General features: G+C 38.9%; 1 protein-coding gene across 8 annotated transcripts in view; it reads right to left on the reverse strand.

Annotated features, from left to right (window-relative positions):
- The window catches only part of ehbp1 (EH domain binding protein 1), a 230,184-nt gene that overhangs the window by 133,193 nt on the left and 72,577 nt on the right, over positions 1–24,414 (reverse strand). For all 8 annotated transcript variants that reach the window (XM_042333424.1, XM_042333422.1, XM_042333428.1 and 5 more), the window contains one exon: positions 19,995–20,048. In XM_042333424.1, the coding sequence (XP_042189358.1) occupies positions 19,995–20,048 (54 nt within the window). The remainder of the gene's footprint in view (positions 1–19,994; positions 20,049–24,414) is intronic.

The following is a 24,414-nucleotide window of genomic DNA, read 5'->3' on the forward strand; positions in this document are numbered from 1 at the left end:
TATCATTATTCTGTTACTGCCAATACAGCTAAGTACTTCACTATCAGCAGCTGAAGGGAAAGAAAATGGTTACGTGCTGCCTCCAATCTTTGTGCAACACTCATTACATCTCTTGTAGCAAAGATTGTCACCGCATCTTGTTTTTGTTTAAAGTCAATTTTATGCACAGGTTTCTTATGGATGGTTAATGAAGTAAATAAATGTGCTTTGACGGAATTATGGTAATTAACTAGATATCTCCAGTGCAGTTCATCTATTATGAACAAATATTCAAACATAATGAGAGAAGAATTAAATATTACCCACATTTTTTTTCAAAAAAGGCTTCATTTTTTTTAGGGCCCAAGGTTCTCTAATCAAATAAAAGGATTTATACTAGAAAGATTGTAAGTTCAAACATTTTCAAATTAGATGCAGACTGCATAATTAACTACATTGCAACTAAGGTGTAAAGTTCACAAACACAAGAAATCCTTTCCAACGTGCACACAATAGAGGCAGAAAACCGCATTTAGATTTCTGCAGTTTTCACAGGAGCTGGGATCAAATCCAGCTAAGTGACAATCAATGCTCAGAAGAAAATGTCAAAAATAATACAACTGGCCAATTTAATATCCCGTGAAAGAATCGGTCTCCATACACAATTAGAGGAATTAATTTGTACGGATCAAAGACGTTCCCACACCTGGCAAATGCCATACATTAAATGCCGAACATGAATACAACCCACTTCAACAATAGGTGTTGTCTGGGAATGCACACTTCACTCTGATCGTGACCTACACTGTTTAAACTGGTTGTAATTTCACACGAACGGTTAAAGCAAACCTGTACAGGTGCTTTTGCATGGCTGAAAGCAACGGGTAAGCAGACGTAGTTGTACCACTGTATAAATAAAGTCAAACAAAAGCCCCTCAATATTCAAATTGTGTCAACATTTTTACAAATCTTAAGTCACTGGCATTTAGAAACAGGCAGCATTTAAATTAAAATAAATATTAGGCAATAATAAATTTATTATAATTTTTTTTTAAAACAATGATCACTCAATCCACGACTGTGGGACACTTGCTGTGCGCAATTGGCTGCCGCGTTTCGCCCACAAAATACACAGTCAATTCACTTTACAATATATTCTATGAAGCGCTTTGATACATTTCAACGACGTGATAAGTTTCTATATCAAATGCAAGGATTATTATTAATAAAATCATTAGTAATGAATAAATTAATAAGAAGCTTATGTTGGAAATGGGTCTTTATTTTGTATAAGGTAAACTACAGTTAGGCTCATTGTACAGAACCTGTTGGACCTTTATTATCAAACGATTTCAGCTGGAGTCTATTTAACAGAAGGACGGACAAGGCCATGAACTTCCAGCTTTAAAGTCTGATTGCGAGAATCAAGCGAAATTAATTCTCATAATAAATCCTGTTATTTGAAGTAGAATCCTCCACACGTAAAATTGAATTTAATCTACTGAGTACGATTAACATTGAGATTGTGTTTTTGACAAGTGGATGAGGGTCAGGTGACATCCTCTCGAGGGGAAATATCAGGCTGGCTGTGACAGAATAGCAGATAATAAACAAGGGGAATGCACCCTCCCTTCTTCACACTACCTCTTTTTTCTATTCCCATTTTCAAGCGCTAATCGTAGTTGGGTAACCTCCATCCAGGCATCCGACAACATCAATTAACGCTGTTACTAAGAGATGACCGGCTCTACAGAGAAGCTCCTTGTCTGCATTTGGAGCTTCACCACACCGACATAACCAAGATCAGGAACTCTGCAGTGCGGCAACAACAACAACAAGATTACATTTGTATAGCACCTTTCACGTCGGGAGGACGTCCCAAGGCGCTGGACAGTGTACAGCATTTCAGACGGCAGACTGCTGGCAGCACCAGATCTCACCAATACATGGCATTATCAATGCTTCAATAAGCTGGCCCACATTCAGCACTTCCAGGGTGGGGGGGGGGCACTATTGGCAGTCGGGCCTTCTGCAGCTCGTGTACTGTCCCGCACCAGGCTTCGCGATCACATCACTCCCACCCTCGCTCGCCTCCACTGGCTCCCCATCCCCCAGAGGATTGATTTCAAGATCCTCATCCTCACCTACAAGGCCATTCACGGCCTTGCTCCCTCCTACCTCTCCAACCTACCATCCCCCTACCTACCTGCCCGTACCCTCCGTTCCTCTGGCTCCGGTCTGCTCCACGTTCCCCGCCCCAACCGCCCTACTATCGGTGGTCAGGCCTTCAGCCTCTCAGCCCCCAGGCTCTGGAACTCCATCCCCCAGTGCCTTCGCCGCCTCCTCCCTTTCCTCCTTCAAGGCCGGTCTCAAAACCTTTCTCTTTGACCGTGCCTTCAGCTCCCCTCTCGACTCTCTTCCTCCTCCTCGCTCCCTCCCTTCCCTCCCCTCACCCTGACCATTTCCCCCCTCCTCTCTCCCTCCCTTCCCTCCCCTCACCCTGACCATTTCCCCCCTGTTCGGGTCATGACCCAACTGTGCAGCGCCTTGGGACGTCCTCCTGACGTGAAAGGCGCTCTATAAATGGAATCTTGTTGTTGTTGTTTGCTACTCTGCCCCACCCTCTGGAACTCCATCCCACAGTCCCTCCTCCTCGCCCCCTCCCCTGCCTCCTTCAAGACCCATCTCAAGACCCTCCTGTTCATCCGAGCTTTCAATCTCCCTGCTTCCCCCCCTGCCCTCCGTCCTCCCTGACCCCAACCCCCAGTTTGGGTCCGAAGTTCTGTCTGTCCAGTGCCTTGCGACGTCCTCCTGACGTGAAAGGCACTATACAAATGTAATGTTGTTGTTGTTGTTAAATGTGAACAATATGATTTAATTATCTGAACAAAATAAAATCAAAATGGCTTGCAGTTATTTTCTTCCCCACCATGGCATAATAGTTCCACTGAATAAAGTGTGCAAACATTTGATCCTCCACCTGCTGAGCCTTTCCTCCCCACTTGCTCATACACCTTGCAATCTTGTGCTTAGCTAGCCGTCAAGAGCCCTCGCCACAAGATGGACACCTTGGTACATTTTATGCAACAAAATACTTGGCCTCTTGTCTGACACCTCTTCTTTCAGGGTAGCTGAAATCCAGAGCTCATCACTTGAGTGCACATTACCAGCACCCCTGTACTCAGAGCTTCTGCACACTGATGCTCCAATGCACTCCACTTAACTACATGACCAGCCTTTGCAAATGGAAGTAGACAATGCCGCAAAACCATTTTAATACACAATTTCTAATACCTTAAGCCACTGAATAGATATTGTTGCTCAGTGCTATATACCGTAAATGGTTTGATAAAGGTCTTAGCAAATCTTGTAGCCAATCTGGTGTGTGAACATCAAATAAATCATTCGTCCACAAATGGCTATATATTACGTATAGGTCAGAGAAATTGTTGAATTCTAAAATGTGCCCCACTTACAGAATTAATTAATCAATCATAACATATTGCATGTTAGAGAATACTAGAAAGTGGAAATCTTCAAACGTGTTTCAATTATTTTACAGTTGATCATTTTAGGTAAAGGCAATGCATCCAAGTAGTAATATTTCTAATTTTATTTTAAATGAATTCTATTGTCAACATAAAATGTGTTGTTTAATATGTTAACAAAAAACAATAAAATGATATTTGTATAGCGCCTTTCTATTAAATATACACACCTGCACACAGAAGCCGTTCAAAACAATTTGCTGCTCTAGGCAAAACTTCAGTGTGCCACATCCCTCCTACCACCTTAGAAGATCGAAAGATTTTACTTGAGAGACGAATTTACCATAAAACACAACAAGAACAATTGTATTTATTTAGTGGATTAAACTCGAACCTCTGGGGGATGGGGAATCGGTGAAGCTGGGCGAGGATGGCAATAATAATAAGGAAATGTGCAAATGCTCCAACTGACGTAAGCTTAAACTGTGGTGCTGCACTATCTACAGATTGAAATGAGGTACAGCCCACTTATGCAAAAAGTTCAGTTGAACTTTTATTACAAATATCATAACCTTTCATGAAATGTTTAGGAAAAAAATATGATTGTGTTAAAACATTCAGCAGACTTGGGCATTAACAGGAATTAAAATAGTTGCAGCTTCGTCATTACTTTTTTTGAAGCTAAGAATTGTGATATAATTTTTCAAAGAGCAAAAATATAATTTGAATGCAACCTTATTCCGGCTGCTTGAGCAACCAGCTGGCTCCAACTTCTTCCCATCTCCAGATCAGATATAGTAACAGATCAATATTAAGCCTGTACCACACTGTCTAGAAAGCAGGGCAAGTGAATAACCGGGGTCTGTTCCGACATTTGAAGATAGCATATCTGGCAATTATCTAAGATTGGTCATGCAGGTTTTTGTAACTCATAGAATCTTGAACATATTACATGTTTTGCCATTAAGCCATTTGCATTTAACCAAAAAACATAATTATTTTTAATATTTCACCTTTTTTGAAAACATTTAGTCTTGTAAACCATTCAGAATAATTTGTCAAAATTCAATTTTGAATAATGCTATGCAACTTGATGATAACTGAGTTTCTAATTGGTCTTGCATTCCCAGGTTCTTCAGTGTTGAGTACTGCTGCAATATTGGAACAAGACAGAAGATGGAACTGATTTTTTTTGTAATTGATTGCTCTAATTATCCATGTCCTAAATTTGTTTTGAGCTATGAAATAAGCAAAATCAATCATTATTGAAAACAAGCAAGCTTCTCTAAAAAATAAGGAGGTCAGCAGACTTCACATGTGCCTTGGATTATCGCCCTTAAGCCTATTAGACTAAAGTTGGACACCGAGACCACCCTGTATCCACTGCACAAGGCTAGATTATCCAGGAGTAGAAGCCAAAACCAGTCGAATTGAACTGCGGATCCATCTTGGCCATCTGCACTGTCAACTGGCAGACAAAGACAGCTACTGTTTTAGGTGTTAACAATGACAGTTGGCCTACCTCATAGCACTGGTGATGCATTCTGTAGTCTTCGAAATGGCTTATTCAGCTACATCTGTTACATTTTAATTAATTACAGTAATTGACCTGTCTAAGTAGTATATATACTGCAATGGAAAGGAACAAAGAGCTGTAAGTGTGCCAAAACTAATCCAGTCCTGCCACCGTAAAATGACAAACTACAACATCTGTTGCTTGGTTTCAAACCAACATATTTTTGTTTCTACTTTTTTTTAAGAACAAATAACAGAACTATAATGAATATCAAACATATCCAAAGAGTAAAAAGTTAATGGCGGTCATAATTAATTAAGGAAAAATAAATCAATCATAATAAAAATCATCAGTAGTATATTGCCGTATGCGTCACACTGGCTCAGTTCATAGCACTCTCTTGTCTCTGAGTCAGAAAGTTGTGAATTCAAGCCCCACGTCCGGACTTCGAATCTAGGCTCAAACTCCAACGCAGTGCTAGGGGAGCGCTGTATTGTTGGAGGTGTCTGCCTGCTGGAAGAGAGAAGCAAGTTTCTCCCGGTATCCGGGTCAATAATCTTCCAGATAAAATTGGGCATTCATTTCATGGCTCTGTGTGGGATATTGCTGTGCACAAATTGGCTGCCGTGCTTGACTACAAATACACAGTCACTACACTTTACATTAAAATCCTGTGAAGCGCTTGGAGTCATTTCGCAATGTAATAAGGTGCTATCTCAAATGTAAGGATTATTATTACCATGGACAAAAAAGTTACTTGAGAAACAGACTTGAGTCAAAAGATTCAACATATACTGGAGGTAGATTTATGTGATGAATTAGAGATCATCCCTGTAAACCTACAGTAATGCTGCAAACACCTTTAATAACCTTCTGTGAACGTCATATGTTATACTCAGAATTACGACAGAAATCAGGGGATCCAAATAGTACACAAAAAATATTTTTCTTACCTCTGTTTGTCAACTCTTGTTTAGTTATTACCAAAACACGGGAAGGCATTTTAACACATGAATATAAAAAGAGAATATGTAACAAATTCTGAGGACAAAAGACATCCACACTTGTGCGTACAGGTTGTTGCTTGTTCAGATAGAGGATTGTTGAAAAAAAACAAGACTAAAACAAAGGTTGATTCATAAATTATAAACAACAATCAGAAGGGAGTGACTTCAAGCTTGGAATCTAATCTCAGGAGTTCAGATGACAAACAAATTTTGTTCTCATAGTTTGTTATCTGAACCAAGTAATTAGATTCTGGATTTGAAATTGTGCTTGCTTAATGGGTGTGTGATGCGCAGTAAAGGATTCTGCAACAGGAAAAGATACCGAGATCATAGTTTTCAATTTAATAAGCAGAAAGAGAGCGTAGAATGAACCACATTTCAACAGCTGCATTTCTCTCCAAAATATACAGCCACTCCACTTTACAGTAAATCCTGTGAAGCACTTTGACATGCCTCCCCGTGTGAAAGGTGCTCTATCAGATGCAAGATTATTAATAATAGACAAGATGTAGTCCAATTTACAGTATTTCTTAATGGGATTTGATTCATTATTACCTCTGGAAAAACTGCTCTGGATGTAAATCACTTTAGAGCCGAGTTCCTGTAGTTTGGTGTGATGTGCTTCTGGTTACTGTGCATATTTGCATAGTAAAGAAATCCCATTACAAAATACTGCACCACAAAGACCACAATGAAATGATAGTGAAGAAATCTCAATAATCAATATGCAAACTGAAAGCAAAAACATAGTCTCATTGTTCTAGCAAACTCTTCAGTAAAACAAATTAAATTAGCAAAGGTAGTTCTTTTTTTCGAACACAAAAACAATTCTATTACCTTATCCAGCAGATTAAAAGATACCTGGCTTGCTGTAATTCATTCATGAGGTCTTCACATAAATTAATCATTTTGTCACTCTGTTTTTCTTTGCTGACCTTAAGGGCTGTTCGGTCTTCATCTAGCTTAATTATTGTATAGATCACAATACGCTACATAAGATTTTTATGGTGCTGTTAAATATTCGATATGGCAATTTTAGGAATCTAAATCAAATTAAAATTGAACACAACTTGTGGTCATCAAAAGAAAAAAAATGTTTAGTTTTAAACATGCTTCTTTACACGGCTGAAATATTTTGTGTGTTGTTGCTGGTGGAGGCTCAATACAAATTTAAATGTTTCAGCCTAGTAGACTGTGCCACAGGTCCTATTCCTCGATACCCATCAAGGCCACAAAGCTGGCGGCAAACTCTATGGGCTGCATTCATTAACTCTGGCAATCGCACAAACTGCAATGTTGAAAGATCACAGCTTGCACTGCATCTAATTTATTTGACATTAGCACCTAAAGGTTTTTAAACATGTAGCCAGTAGATACTACTGGGATAGCAGGCCATTAAAATCTAGATTTGAAAAATATTGGAACGAAACGATGAGCTACGTGAACTGTTCAATTAGAACAAAGCGCAATTTGCATTCAAAAGTCAAAGACTGCCTGCTATAATTTCCCTACGGGGGAGAGGAAAATTAAGAAATTATTTGCTCAGCAATGTAACACTGGCTGTACCTATTGGCCGGGAATGATATTTTACAGAACTGCAGCCATACGTGTATGAGTTACATTCAAACTATGATACAGCCTGATTTGCAAGCTGAAATGTTAACTTTACGCTCATAACAACAGAAGGTGCACAGACTCGGGGAGGGGGGGGTGGGGAGGAACGCCAGTACTGAGGAACAGTACCTTTACATTCTGAATATTCAGCAGCACTATTAAGCAAGCCTTAGCATATTTATACACCCAGTCACTTACTGGAGCCTTATAAGAACAGTTTCCTGCTGCCTATTCAAGCTACAGAACACATTCGAGGGTCAGGTTACTTATTCTGGATCTGCTTCCAAGCCAGCTAGCTCCCCTAGTGCACAAGGCCTTGATTTACCCTGTATAGGTCTGGAGGTTATCGTGAGGGCAATATTTTCAGGTGGGTAACAAATACATATTACCTTACTTTGATTCAGGCTAAAGTAACCGCAGCAGATTTTTCTTCCTCTTTACGGACAGATTGGTGAAGCTGCTCATTTGATAAGATGCCAGATCTAGTCTAAAACTCCCGAGACAGATTGCCAATCTCAGATGTGCCAAAAGACAGACACATTTTAATAACAGTTACAGAATTGCATTTGATACAGTATCTTATCGTATCAAAACATCTCATGAGTTTTCTGTTAAGTGTAATTAATGCCTGTGACCGCGTCGCACACTAACTTGGCAGCCATATCCTCACTTGCACCAAACTCTGTACCCCCATCACTCCAGTCTTTACCAGAATCCACTGGCTCCCTGTCTCAGCATGGCTCAATTTCAAGCTCCTCACACTTGTTTACAAATCACTTCATGCCTTGGCACCTCCCTACATCTCTGACCTGCTTATACCCACTCCTTTCCCATCTTGAGATCACCTCTGAAGACCTTCCTCTTCAACTGTGCCTACGGTCCCATCTCCCCGGCTCTGCGCCAAGCTCCGCCACTGTTTAGTGCTCCAAGATGTTACCCCTGTGTGAAAGGCCCTACATATAGGTAAGTTGTTGTTGCAGACTTTCAAAAGGCTTTTAGACTAATAGAGAAGGGACAAGTGAAGGGATTTGGGGAAGGAGTTCCAGAGGGTAGGGACACAGTGGCTGAAGGCTCAGCTGCTCGTGGTGGGGTGGGGAGTGTCAAGAACACACAACTGGCTCAAGTTAGCCAAGAGCGAGGCTAGATGAAGTCACTGCTCAAGGCTTTAGTTTAGAAGAAATTAAACATCCCTCAGAGTTGCAGGTATGTGGAATAGACACCCAGTAAAACCAATGAATGTGCTAAATACTGCTTTCAGAAAGATCTGGATAAATATCTACTTCAGGAATTTGAAGGAGGTAAGAACACAGACACAACATGCAACACAACAGTCTGGACTTGCTGGACAAGGCTATTTGTGAAATGCAATTTGACATGTTGAATAATATTGTTCAACTGTAATTTTTATCAATTACTTTCAATGAACAGGGAGAAATGTCACACTTGCAAGCTTTTACCCAAGGCTTTTTTCACCTATTTAGGAGACAAAACAATTTGACAAGTCCTTGACAAATTAAATGTGTTCTGTTAGGATCAGTGGGCTCAGAGGGTCACATGCCTTTACCTTTTTCCATACTTTCTTGTGCTAACATGACAAACTGGGAGTTCCTGGGTGAATGCCAGGCTGCTGCTCCCTGGTTACTCATACAGGTCAACACAGAGGCCATGAGGTTGCATAACACAAGAGACCATAGGGAAGGGCAATAAAGTTACTCTATTATGATGATACTATAGTCAACCTTTCTCAAGTGGTAGATTTCCTAAATGTAGTTCTGATAATTCTACTGATATCAACTACCACCTGCTTATTGTGGTTTGAAAGATGTGAATTGAGATCAGAAGCATCCGTTCACATATTACAGCTACCTTTAAACTTGAATGTCCTCAAAACAGATGACATTGGGAAGCATTTTAAATTTAAAAGCGAAAAGTTAAAGCTTACTAAAATCTAAGAATAAAATATTACAACTTGGAACTCAGTCTAGGGAGTACTCTAATGCTATAAAAGAGGAGTGCTGCATAGTTTGAGATACTATCATTTGGATGAGACTTTAATGTCAAGGCTCCAACTGTCTGTATTCAAATGAACATTAAAGATAAATAGCATTATTTGAAAAGAGACAAGGATTTCACCTAGTTTTCTGGCCAACAATCTTGCGGATAAATTAATCTTTGAGATGTTTGGACAACATAGGCACTATAAAAATGCTAATTCCAATATACACAGGTCAATTAATTTCATATTAATAATCTGCGCATTTGATATAGCACCATATCATGTCGTTGAGACATCTCAAAAATAAAATATTTTACATCGAAGAGTTCTCCAATCATCTGAAAAGTCTAAATTTGTCTAAAAGTGCATTGTCTATTGATCAGTATATTATCCTCTGTCAAAATGTAGCCATCCTCCATACTGCAACTGAACACAGATGTGAAATTATAAGTTTAAAATTTGACGTACAGCAAATACAGTACAAATTAATAACAGCCTCAAGATGCTCTGTTGAAATCTATGTATAGGTGAACTTCATTAAGTGCTTATGAATCTCCTCATATCATACATATGGACTCACACAAGGCAGATGACTCAATAATTTGTCTTCTAATTCATAAAATGAACAACAGAAGGCTCGCAGAGGTCTCAGCTCCATTCAATTTGGCACAACTGTGGATTACGTTGGATGAACTGAAAGAAACATTTGCACCCTTATGGTTATAAAACCACTCAGTCCAACCAGGACAAATACATTGCTCTTTAGAGTACCAGATGCCTTGTTTGCTTTGCCCAAATTAATGTATTATTTGACACAAAAATATATTACAAAGCTGCACGACACACCAGGTTATACAAGCAGCTAAATATTTGCGAAATACTTGCTCATACAGTCATCACCAAATAAAAACAGAACAATTCGCGTGACAAAAATATCTTATATTTTGGAATGTCAAAACAGGGCTAATTACAGTAAAACAGTGAAATGGGTCTCTGCTCTTGCTGTTTAAACCAAATCACTCGACTGTCAGGAGAGTTGAACCTTAGGGCTCAAGGCAACCGGTGTTAGGAAATGCAATAGGAATCACAATGTGTTAGCTCCTTTCAGGAAGGCAGCATCCAGGCAGTAATGACAGAAAGCACTTTATACCCCCCCCCCATTATTGTAGGCTAGAACAAAAGCAATTGCCAACACTTTCAAAACAGCAACCAGCAGAAGACACACAATGAGAAACGGATATGATTTTGTGTGACTACTGGGTTGAGCCAATAAAGGATGGGAAGAATAACAAATCAGTTATGATCAATAATAATAATAATAATCCTTGCATTTGATATAGTGCCTTATCACGTCTTCAAGAAGTTTCAAAGTGCTTCACAGAATATACTGTAAAGCGAATGGGCCATATATTCGTATATTTTGTGGGCGAAACGCGGCAGTCAATTGTGCACAGCAGTGTCCCACAAACGGTCGTGAATTGAGTGACCAAATTATTATTATTATTATTTTTTATTTTTTGAAGGAATTATTACCCCGGAAAAGCAATCCACCAATCGACTGACAATCAGGTTCCTACTAACTGCTAGGCAAACAGAGGCATGTGGAGTAAGGAAACTTGTCAACGTTTCACCCTGCTGGGAATCAAACCCAGGTCTCTCGCTTGTGAGGCAAGTGCTCTAACCCTGAGCTTTGATTAGAGCGAGCGTTCTAATTAATGTCGCAAATGGAACATAAATTGATCCTCGGGCTTCTTATCAGGTATTTCTTGTATATCAAGTTAGAAAGTGTAAAAATGCTGAACGTTTTAAATATAAATTTTAAATGGCAATAGCTTGGGTGCATTCATTAATAAGTGATTCAATGGGTAACATATTTTTTCCTCAGCACTGGTGCAGCGCAAGCAGCAAATGGGCTTCACTCAGAAGCCCTGCTGTTGTGATTGTCTGTGTGTCTCGCTCTGTGTTTGTGAGTGTCTCTCTCCCTCTATGCGTTTGTGAGTGTCTCTAGGTGAGTGTGTGTGTTTCACTGTGTTTGCAAGGATCAGTGTGAATATGGCTCTCTCTCTGTTTGTGAGTGTTTGTGCGAGTCTGTCTCTCTTCTGTATGTTTGTGAGTGTCTATGTTTCTCTCTCCTCTAAATTTGTGTGTGTGTGATTATGAGTGTCTATGTGAGTGTGTCTCTCCTCTGTATGTGTGTCTGTTTGTGAGTGCCTCTGTGTGAGTGTGTCTGTGAGGTGTTTATGTGTTTCTCTCCTCTGTCTGGGTGTGTGTGTCTGTGTGTGTGTTTTTTCTCTCTTTGGGTCTATGTGTGGTGCCGGGTCTGTGTCTCTTTTTGGTGCCGGCCCTGAGAGGCAGGAGATGGTGTGCGCCTGGAGCCTCGCTGGTGTGCCCCACACCACCCTCTCCCCACCCAAAAAAATAGTCCACCCAGGTTTTGTTAAAGAAGCATTTAATTTTTTTTGCATCAATCTAATATGTGTTATTTCTTCATGTTTAGTTTTTATCAATAAAGTGAAAAAATGTAGGCTGGCAGTAAAATGTACCTCAATAGCACCAATCAATCTCTGTAAATCCCACAACAATTGCAAATCGTGGAGTCCTGTAGCTCAGTGGTTAGAGCACTCGCTTTGCAAGCGAGAGACCTGAGTTCAATTCCAGGCAGAGGGCGAAACCTTGGGCAAGTTTCCTTACTCCACACGCCTAATAATAATCCCTCCAAAACCAAAAACAATAATAAATTGGTCATTTTCAATCTACGACTGTTTGTGGGACATTGCTGTGCGCAATTGGCTGCCGCGTTCGCCCACAAATATACAGTCAATTCACTTTACAGTGTGTTCTGTGAAGCGCTTTGGGACGTCCTCCCGACGTGAAAAGCGCTATATCAAATGCAAGGATTATTATTATTATTATTAAATCTCCTTGCAATTCTGGACAAATATTTCCATACTTTTCTATGGCCCAGCTCATAGTCCATTCCTCTAACACTGGGGATCAGCCTTGCTGCTCTTCTCTGCATTGCCTCCCAGCCTCCTTATGTTGTGGCAACCAAAACTGTATGCGGCCTACCCATAGCACCACACAGCTTTAGTATGACTTTTGGGGATCTGATCTAAACTGATTTGGCAATACATCAGGATCCAATTTACCGTTGTTTATTGCTGCCTCATAATGTTTTGATATGTTGAGTGATATGTCAACCAACATCCTTAGACCTCTTTCAGTCTCCTCCTCAGCAAGTTCTATCTCATCCAATGGAGCACCGGGGATTTTTATTCTTACTTCCGATTTACAGTACATTGCATTTATTTGTATTGAGTTTCACTTGCTTGTCAACAGCCCATATGCATTCCTACTGAACCCTCTTTAAAAGACCTTTGCTGCCTCCTCGGATTTCACACTTCTCCCAACTTGGTATCAATTGCAAAGATGCTTACACTGGATCTACGAATCTAGGTCATTAACTTACACAAGGAACAGGAGGGATCCCAGTAAATGCCTCTAAAGTACTTGACTTAATATTTTCATTTTAACCTAGCTCCACTAACAATTACTCAGTGCTTTCTTCCCGGTAGCCGATTCTGAATCCATGTCCATGCCTTGTCCTTGATACTCAGTGACATCAGTTTGTGAAGAAGTCTTTCATGTGGTAATTTGTCAAACACCTTTTGGAAGTCCAGATATACTATGTCATATAGCTTTAGTGTTTGGTGTTGCAGAGCTCATCTCATATTTTATAGATACCGACTTAGCCATGACCGAACGGTGCCAGCAGTCACATTTTTATGGTTACCATGCTTGGACAGTTTGGGATTCAATCGCATGTGTGTAATATATATATTATATATATATGCACTTCAGAAACCAAAATATTGAACGCAAACATCTGTAAACTGATTTTGGATTTTAAAAATAGTATTCAGACACAGTGAACTACCGGTAAGATTAGTGAACAGTAGCATTGGGATTCCCTGAAATTAATACTGCATTTTTTTTAAAACGAGGAAAGATTGGTTCAGTTTTTGTTCTGCTCACTTGGCATTAAACATAAGCAAAAGGATTATACATCATTATCAATATCCTGCTTTACTGAGAACATATGTTCCCCAGTTGTGCTTGTTTGATAAAACCTCTTTAAACTGTTTGTCTGCATAATCCCACTGCCCCAAAAAATGATTTACGAGTATATGGAATAATACTTCGCATTGCATGTAAATTTAGGTCATCTGCATGAATTCAATCCAACCACATAAAATTCCACATGACCCATACTAGTTTCTTACAGGCTTAACATGTTAAAATATACGGAGACTTTTTTTTTAACACTGCAAATATTTTTATTCCTGAACCAATAATAAGAGATACTAGCTTGCAAAATATAAGGATGCATACTTAAATGTAATACAAAAATGTAGGCTTATACCAGACACCCTCCAAGCTCAAGGAAGATGAAACATTTCATTGGAAAACGGTTCATAACATTTTTACTAATGGCCCAAAATTAAGTTGGAAAACCAACTCAGCTTTTTTTAAAATAGAATCACCTTTCCTTCAATATTATGTTCCTTCCCAGCTTGGAACCTAGAATTACTGCATATTGTACAAAAGGTTCAGTAGAGATTTAAAATCAGAAGTCAAAACCTTCCGAATTAAATGATCCCTGAATCCTAAATTTATATGCAATCATATTCCAAGAAGAGCGAATAATGTTTGTAAATGTAGCCAAATTTTCAGTCATCCAAATTTCAATAAACATTGTGAGGTACATCCTCACCACTTAGCACAGATCATACATCTTTCCATTCAACTACAGCTGGAATTTGTACAGTACCACACAATCACATACCCTTTTCCTGAAATGCAATACTGTAGTTACCACACTGTCAATGCAAGCATTTCTTATTCAGTGTACAAGTGATTCATCCACAACACTCTACCTTTGTCTAAACTGAAATCATGTTATACAGCACATAATTTATAATTACAGATGAACTCTGAAGTCACTTTCGCCATTTGGAAAACACTTTTTACACTGCACCGAAGATGTACTATGGCTTTAGATGCACTCATTTGAATCAACTGCACTTTGCAATGCTCCAAAGCCATATTGTCACTCAAACACTCAACAGAAAGATATCTGGTAGGAATCTAGCTTGTACATACTTAGAAACTGGAACTAAACTTGGTACTGTTTGCAAAAATGATTTACCAAAGTGAATATTTAATGGAATTAAGAGTTAACCCCATGTTAAAACATTGAGCATTTCTGCTGAAAGGAGTGGATAGAATAATTGAAAGCAGTTGAAAGCTTAGAACTTAATCATCTCAGATGTCTGGCATATTTTGACAGTTCCATAATAAGCAATCACAGCCAATTTTTGTAGGAAGCAAATTGACATTTTTCAAAGCAAAGCTTCCCAGGTATTTTCAAATAATCATCAAATGTTTCTTGAAGCATTTTTATTCTCCTACCCTAAGCTTTAGTAAGAAATATCATACACAAATAGGCATTGTTGGACACACTGCCATTGCTAAGATAAAATACAATCTACAGCTCAAATAATTCTACCCAGGGATTAACATTTCTGAGGTTCAGCCAGAGATTATGTGTGTGGATCTTGAATTTCATCATCTCCCCATGGCACAATAGCTTATTCTTACTTTTTTTCATTTATTCTCTGATGAAGGGTCAGGAAAGCTTAGCCTCACTGCTGCATTCATTTCATCTCTACATTAAGTAGCCATCCAACCACCCTGATAACTTGCTGACTTTGGTCTTCCCAAGTTGCTTCAGTTTGAATCCTACAACTACACTGTACAACAGTAACTGAACACTGCCCTCGTGTGGGTCGTGGCAGCATTAATCAAAGGGGTACAGGGCTACACATTTGATCTGTGATGAAGAAACTAAAATTCTCATGGAAATGGGGGAGGCCCAAAATGTACAAACATTAAATATCTGTACATTAAATATCAACCAGGATACTGAAAGCCACTATATGGTTAAAGCTTCAAAGATGGGGGCAACCCTATAGATAGCTTTTCATCTGGATTTAACAGTTTTATAAAACTCCAGCGAAAAACTGTTTGTGACAAAAGTTTTCCCAACGTCTCAGGGAATCCCTGATTCGGGGGGAATTCGCCACCCCCCCCCGAACCCCTCACCCCCAACCTGCAAGACAAATATCTCAAAATGGCATCATCAAAGAGGAACCCAGGAGGTGAATATCAATGGTGCATTGGTCTGATAAGAGTCTGATATCCACACTGACTACGAGCAGCCCTATTGCTGAAACGAAAACAGTGCTGGTAATGGATTTGTGTGCACGTGTGCGTGGGTGTATGTGTGTCCCCAACTGTCTGTTTTTCTTTCTCTCTCTCTTTGTCTCCAATTGTCTGTTCGCTCTTTCTCTCTGTCTTTAACTTGTATGTCTGTGTGTATCTCTCTGATCTTACAATTACATGGAGAGGATCTGTCCACCTCTTTACTGCTAGTTCACAATCCCATCTCTTGTAAAATTGCAGGCCTTCATACCCTGTACATGCACGCAACTAATTTCTCGACATCACAGAGTCCAGGCATTTCACATGTATTACATTTAAATTTCCCCAATTGCTCAACTGACAGGTCAGCCAATACCTTGTGTGAGCCCAGCTATAGAAACCAGGAAGGGCTGCAAATTCAATCCCTGGTCTATATTGTTTGCTGATCTTAAGCGAGAGGCAGAGAGTGCACCATTGTTAACCTTAGAACATCCCCAGGCAAAATAGGGGTAAGGGGGGAAAAAAAATCAGCTTGTTCCCAATTATGATCCAGTGACTCTGGCTGGAAAGGACACATATGCAGACATTAGATAAAAACAGGATGTGTCTTGACTGCATGGCTCGGCTATAGGATAAATACTACGTGTATAGGTAGAGCGATAGCTGAAAGAAGGCAGAGGAAAACAGACATTTTACTGATTGGATGTGGCCAACGGCAAATGATCGGGTACTTTTGCACTCCCTAACCCAGAGGCACTTAAACCAATTGTAATAACCACAATTGCCCTTGCTCAGATTAGCTAAATCAGCACAGAATGAGATTTAAACTTAAACCCTTTGGTCTGTCGGCCCAAGTGATGTCTGGTGGTGCCTTAACCACTTGCCCATCACAGGAACCTTCTTATTCACGGCTCCACTCAAATGGAAACATCTATTTGTTGGGAACGTTTAAATCAACAAAACAATTCATGTGCCAATTAAATGCTAAAGCATTTAATCAAATCACAGAATCTATATAACTATTCCTGCATTTTGTTATAGCGCCTTATCATGTCATTGAGACATTTCAAAGCACTTCACAGAATATACTGGAAAGTGAATTGACTGGATATTTTGTGGGAAAAACTCGGCAGTCAATTATGGACAGCAGCGTCCTACAAACAGTCATGGATTGAGTGACCACATTTTTTTCAAAAAGGAATATTACTCCCAGAAAGTAATCCACCAATCAACCAACAACCGGGTTCCTACTTATTGCTAAGTGAATAGAAGCGTGTAGAGTAAGGAAACTTGCCCAAGGTTTTGCCCTGCCTGGGAATCAAACCCGGGTCCGCTCGCTTGCAAGGCGAATGCTCTAAGCACTATGCTACCAGACTCCATGTTTGCTGAATGCACTCACGGCAACCGCTGCTCATTGCTAGTCTATATTTCCAGTATTTAACTTTTAAAGTAGGCTTTAGACAGTGATTATGCTGCAACACACAAGAATTCAGTGTGACTGGAGCAATATTCAACATACTTACACCTCTTTACAAGTTATGTGATCCATTTACAATGTCATAATAAATCAAGTTAATAGTCCATTAATGGTTATACTCTTTAATCAAAACACAAGTTCCTGTGACACTCCAGCGATAGGTCTATTGCACTGTAGTTTACTTTCAATGGTTCCACACTCGTTTTCTAAACTATCTGTTTGGTTACAGGCTAGATTTTCTTGCAACAATGCTCTACTCAAAAATCCTCGCAACTGCTCAGACTCTTTACACATTTTCACTTAGTTCAATGGCCTTCTACTGAGACGGTATCTCTGGAATCCCTTAGATTTTCTTGTGAGTTACAACTACTTCTATACCTTTTTTAAAAATTCTTCCCTTTTATTCACACCACAGAACTCACCTCTTTTTCTTTCTGGAACTACTGAACAGTTGCCATATACCTGAATGGGATATTTATTGTAAAAAAAAACATCTTATGTGTATAATGAGTGAGATAGAATACATGTTGGATTTGACTCTTCCCAATGTGCTAGTTCATAATGGACTTTGGTCATGTTGAACAACATGCAAATTGCTTGGCTTGTAAACAAGCACATTGAAGTGTATATTTAGGATTAGACAGTTAGTACTTTATTTGTACAACAGAATACAATTATCTTAACACTATGCATTCTTCAGTTAAAATCCAACATATTCGGTGTCCCCATATATTTTTTATCATAAGATAATGAAAACTAATGGCAATATTTGAGAAGGAAAGGAAAAAAAATGTTTCACACTTGTAAAGAAAAGACCACAAATGGAAAGTGAGACTTTTTGCCATGTGATGGTGTAATCTCTGTAATATTTTGCACTTCTCTGTGACTTATTGGGAAGAATAATAGTACAGAGAGAATGCGACGCATTTGTGTGGCTACAACAAAAAAATTTAAAACTGATGTGATCCAAGAAAAAAAGAAAAAGAATTATTAAAAAATGATCAGCCAACTTTATGGGCATAAATACTGTAACAAATATTCACATTTAACCTTTTTTTCCGTTGCATATACTTACTTAACATGACGAAAGAAAAACAGGATCAATAAAAACCCAATTCTTACCTGGTGTATTTCTACGTGCACCTCTCTTCCTCCTCCCTGGAGTTGCAAAGCAGTAATCTAACCAAGAGGCTCATAGGAACAGGAATAGGCCATTCAGCCCTCAAGCCTGTTCTGCCATTCTATTAGGCTGATTGCAAATATATTGCAATGTAAATCTTAAGCACTTTAAGTTTATCTAAGCCACAAAGTTACATAGTTCCTTAAATCTAAGCAGTGTTCACTACATACAGAATCATGATATAAATGCTTTCTATTCATTTCAGCATAGTCTTACTGACAAGACTGATGTCTGTCTTGTCTTTCAAGTGCTCCGAGACGCTACCCCATGTGAAGGGTGCTATGTAAATATAAATTGTTGTTGTTGGTAATGACGTGCTGACATTACAGTGCTGGAAACAGTATCTTTAATTTTTGCTGCTGAATAAAAGTTTATGTGTTCTTCCCTCCAATTTATTACCAACAGTTGTATTGTCAGCAGCGTAAAAGCTCTCTCACAATGTTGATTCCTCTGATACAGATGCATGGTTGCATTCTCTACTGTGTGTGGGAAATCCATGATGTTCACAACAAAACAAAAAATGAGTCTCACTATTTCCAAGTATGTTAAGATTCTATGAACTGTTTATATTGCACGCTCTCTGTTCATGACAAAATAAACTATAAATTGTCTGCAGCTTTATAATATGATCAGCTCATCGATTCTCATTTACTTCCAAAATGAACTGCTGGGCATCCAACCAAGAGGAGAAAGTATGGGTTAGGAGGTGGGATGTGAAAAATATCCAGCAAGTGGACTCAATGGGCTTTTGAGCCTTTTTCCGCTCTTTCCCTTCTAAGTATTTATGTACTGTATTTTGAGCATCTTTACTTCAATGGATATTTTAGAGCGGTAACACTAACTATCCACACGGTGGCACTGCAAACAATAGTTTAATTTTTAAAAGTCCGGGATTGCCAAATAAGTTGTACCAGAGTCCTTTTTGATGAACAGAAGTCAAAGCCTGAATTTACTTTATTTCAATTTAAAGACACGCGCATGTTCTTACAGAGAGAGGAGAAAAGAAATAGGGGGAGACTTGCTGCTAACACTTAGAGATACATCTGTGAAGATGCTGATAATTTAAAAGACATTGGTTCTAATCTCTCATAGAGACCACTTTTCTGAATTTCTTTAACAACTGCTTCAAAATTAATATTCAAGATACATATTCAAGAATTTCTCAATGTTATGTGCAATCTTATATTTACAGCCATTTTTATGGAACCCAAACACTGCATATTAGAATGAGGCTCCGCTGAATTTCTGGTACAGATTTGGCCTCTGTGGTATAACTTACTGCCTTTAAACCTGACAGCAGTTTATTTGTGCCAAGTAACTGCAATACTTCACGTTGCAGGCTTCATGGCAGTAAACTTAACGTTTATCGGTGACAAATTGCTTTACTGCAAAATGCAGAACGTTTTTTAAAATTAGGAGTACAATAACATCTTGCAAATCAATTAGGTCAAAAACAGGACTTATTAAACTTACGTTTTCTATAACAAACGTCCATTCTTTGTCTTCAAATTCCTCCGCATGTGGATCCTGAAAAGAGAACAATTTTTTTAAAACAAAAGCTTTATAGTTATTACCGGCAATTGTAATAATAAAATGGAAAGAGGGTTGTACAGGAAAACCACATAGCTGCTCACACCACTCTCACTTCGCCTTTTGGTCAAATTTAAGTTGGTTTGCGTACATTTTCACATACAAACTACAAATATTTTCTTGGCTCAGAGTTACTTTGCAATTCTGACAGCATAACTGAGCCTATATTTAAGACAGGTACTTTGTTTTTTTCCCTTGGTTTACATTAGATTAGGCAGAGATGAATTCATAAGCAAAGAAGCCTTCAGCAATGAAAAAATAATGAATGTGTATCTTCAAAGGCATGGGTGTCATTGACTTTGGATATATTTACCAGAAAACCCAGCGACAAATCAAGTATCTTCAGCATTTATTGTACAACAGAATACCCAGAAGGCAAAGACGAGAAGGTAACATTTTTTGAGTGGTATTATATTTTATAAAACCTAGGATTGGGGGAGGGAAGTTTGGGACTAATACCCGCGGAAAGCGATTCGTCAGTCAACTAACAACCAGGTTCCTATTTACTGATAGGTAAACAGAGATGGCGTGGAGTAAGAAAACTTGCCCAAAGTTTCGCCTGCCCAGGAATCAAACCCGGGTCCTCTCGATGCAAGACGAGCGCACTAATCACTATACTAAGGGACTCTACATTTCTTGGAATTCTTGGTTTTAATTAAGGACAAGCAGGTGGAAACTTAAATTTCCATTTTCAAACTCTTGTGGTCTGGCTCATATCTGTTAGCTCTAAAAGGCAGCTTTTAATAACCTTTGCTAAGAGTCTAAAACGGATGATGAAACTTGAACAAGACATCTTTCCTCACAATGATAGGGGCATCAAACCATAAAGAATAGCATCAAATAATGCCTACAAGGTCAAACAGCTCAAAACTCACAGGTAACTGCTGTGACTGTGTATTTGTAGGCAAACAATTTGCACACAGCATTGTCCAACAAACTGCCACGTAGGGAATGATAATATGAGTGTTGCATTTAATGTAGTACCTGTAACACTAAAACGTCTCAAAGCTTTCCACAGTGAACTGCTGTAAAGGGTAGTACCTGTACCTGTAGACAAATATGGCAGCCCAATTAACCTAGCAATATCCCACATAGACAAAAAGGAAAAATGGGACTTAAAAAGTGCCCTATCAATAAGTTAAAAGATCTACAATGAACAAAGGACTCATTAATAATCCGATGAAATTAGATTAATTGTTAAATTAATATAAATTATTCTCATAGAATTATCTTTAAATTGAAAAGGCCTAAAGATTATCTTGGTCAGATGCAGATTCAAGACCCATGTGGGAGCAACCTACTACTACTACTAATAATATAATAATAGCAGTAAATATTCAAGATAGATAATGTCACAGTGTAATAATGGAAATCCTGGCTCTGCTAAGATGACCTTCCCAAAAACTAAGCTGTCAGTAAGAAATTCCAGGGCACAATCCAAATAATGAAGCTGAACAAGAATGGAAATTAAGTGGTGCAGTAAAACTCACACAAGACTTCCACGAAGTCAAAGTTGCAGTAAACTGTATAAGTCGTAGAAAATCAATAATCTACACTGTGCGTGCGTTATTTAATGCAGCCAGTAAGTACGCATGCAGTAATTCGTCCTTGCAGCCAGTAAGCGGGCATGCAGTGATGGGTCAAGACTATATTTCCTGCAATTCAATGCATCTTCACCCATTGCCACATGCACACTTACCGTCAACTGTTGGAATTGCGTTGAATTGGGGGCAAATGAAGGGCTTCTGCGCATGCGTCGAAAGATGAAGACTACGTTTCCTGTGACTCATGGCAGCCGGCGGTAAGTGAGCAAGTGTCGACAGGTAAGGTCGAAATTTCCCGTGATTCAAGGCCTACGGTAAGCGCTGGAGTAATGGAGGGTACGGGAACGGTGTTACGAGTTAGGACGCGAGTAAAACAAGTAGTGTAAAGAAATCCAAGTAGTTTGTTAGGAAGCTGAATGGGACTAGGGTGAATGTAAGAATTATGCATTTATACGATTTATAACGATATGACTTATGCGAGTATTACTGTATAATGAATTGTAAGCCTTTTCAGGTCCGTGAGTCAGGGATCAAGCAATTCCTTCTGCTGTCTAAAAGGTCCCAAGTAAACATTTGAGCCATTGTTTAAAGTGTTTAAGTCCTAGTGTTTAAAGGCCCATGAGCCCAAAATTGCAGAAATCAGCAATGTTACTAAAAGAAGCTAGAATACGAAGGAAAATGGAAACAAAAATATAATGGTGCTTGTTGGAATGTGTTGGAAAGAGATACCACTTCAGGTATATTTCTGTGGTAGAGTACATGTAAGAAGTTAAAATGTTTCCCCTTAACACAACTGACATTCCTCTGTTTGATTCACATTCTTCCAAAAACAAACAAAAGTGATATAATCCTGTATTTTCATGAAAGCATCAGCAAAATCATGGAGCATTACTGAGAGCTAAAGCAGTAGAAAATAAAACTTGCAACAAAACTTTGCAAACAATGTACAGCGTGGAAACAGGCATTCGGCCCAACCCATCTGTGCCAGAAAGTGTGGAATGTTTTTAAAGTAGGCCTCACTTCCTCTGCCACGACATGAAATCAATACAACTAGTTTGTATGTCATGTGTATGTGCTTTAGGGTAAAAAATGTTCTCACTTTCAGTGGGTTTGAATAAACTCATTCTGTTAATTTTATTTTATTTGAAAGGGAGCAATTATGATATTAGGTGGGAGAAATTACCGAGCCCAACAAATAACAAAACTCAATTTACTCACATTTAAAAAGTCAATTGCACTCATATAAAACCAACTCTGCCACAGTATCAGACTTTGGAAATCATCCAACCCAGTAATTTGACCTCAGTCATCAAATTAAAAAAAATTAAACTGCTAATTTTGTTAACAACCTTGTTTTAAACAATGATTTATTTTTTGAAAGGCTGCTGGATGATCTCTTTAATGAGATTATAAAAGGAAATAGTATTAAATTTTGAGATAGGCAGTGCAATATTTTTTAAGCATTCCAAGACGCTACCCTGAATGAAAGGCGCTATAAAAATGCACGGTGCTGTTGTGTTTAGTTCACAACACTTGTAGTAATTTAACAGGCAAACAGTTGCAAAGCTGAGAATCGGGGGACGGGATAAATAACTTGACATTGAACAGACCTGAATGAAATGAAGAGGAATTTTGGCTTTTTCTAAAAAAAAGAACCACACGTACTTCATAGTCCCACTGTCATTCCACATTTCCTACTTCTATATTCTTAACATAGAAGTGTGCAAATAAAAACGTAATTTTGTAACTCTAGCCCATTATGATACATCCCAGTATGATACCGTCCCTGCCACTACATGCCAACTGGACTTTTCTTTATTCATCTCAGGATGTGGGTAAAGCTGGCAGTGCTAGCATTTATAGCCCATCCCTTTATTACCCAGCTTTTTAAATTGTCCTTTCAGTTTTGTTTAAGACTGTCCCTACTATTTTTCGGCCCAAGGGCAACCAAAAAAAACTAGGTAATACAAAGCAGCAGATGGCTATGGGTGAATTGGACGTTGACTATGAGGCTGTTCATTGCTTTTGGCTTGTAGCAGTATGAATAAGGCAGGCTGAAAGCCAGTGAAAAGTCATGTACATATCTGTGATCGCCTCCTATGTAAAATAATATACACACACACACACACATGCATATACAGTGAGGTGTTACCAAGGTTGAACAGAGTAGAACAGAAAAGACAAGTAGATATCGAGTGATGCTAGGCTTGAGCTTTAAAAGCTTGCAGATCGCAAATCAAAGGGAAGACTGAAGGAAATGATGAATTCCACACAATCTTCAGGTAATCATGTTTCCATCATTTCTTTTTCAGTGTCATTAACTAGAGAATAAAACCAACAATTTGTACTTGCATATGTCACACCTTTCAATTAGGGAGAATCCTTAAAGTGCATCGCTAGTACTGAGTGGGAGCCCGAGGTGGGAGCGAGGCAGGAGGGATGGGTGGATAGCGCCCGAGGTAAGGAGGCATTGATAGGAGCCAAACATCGATGTTGAGTTGCAAAAAGGCTCAACTGGAACTTAATATGTGACAGACTGTCTGACACTTTGTCTGGGCAGAGCACCCACATCTTGCAAAAGAATGGACTCAAAAATGGAATGAATCTGTTCTCCTGAACTCTACAGTTTATGGCGTGATCACAAGGTAGTAATCTTAGAGGTTCCGTTTGCATTAAAGCTAAGAGTTAGGTTAAAATAAACACACACACGGGTCCTATTTTCTTCACAATTACACTTCAGAGCAAATCTCTAATTATAT

Source organism: Callorhinchus milii, unplaced genomic scaffold, assembly GCF_018977255.1.
Source record: "Callorhinchus milii isolate IMCB2004 unplaced genomic scaffold, IMCB_Cmil_1.0 Scaffold3, whole genome shotgun sequence".
Taxonomy (NCBI): Eukaryota; Metazoa; Chordata; class Chondrichthyes; order Chimaeriformes; family Callorhinchidae; genus Callorhinchus; species Callorhinchus milii.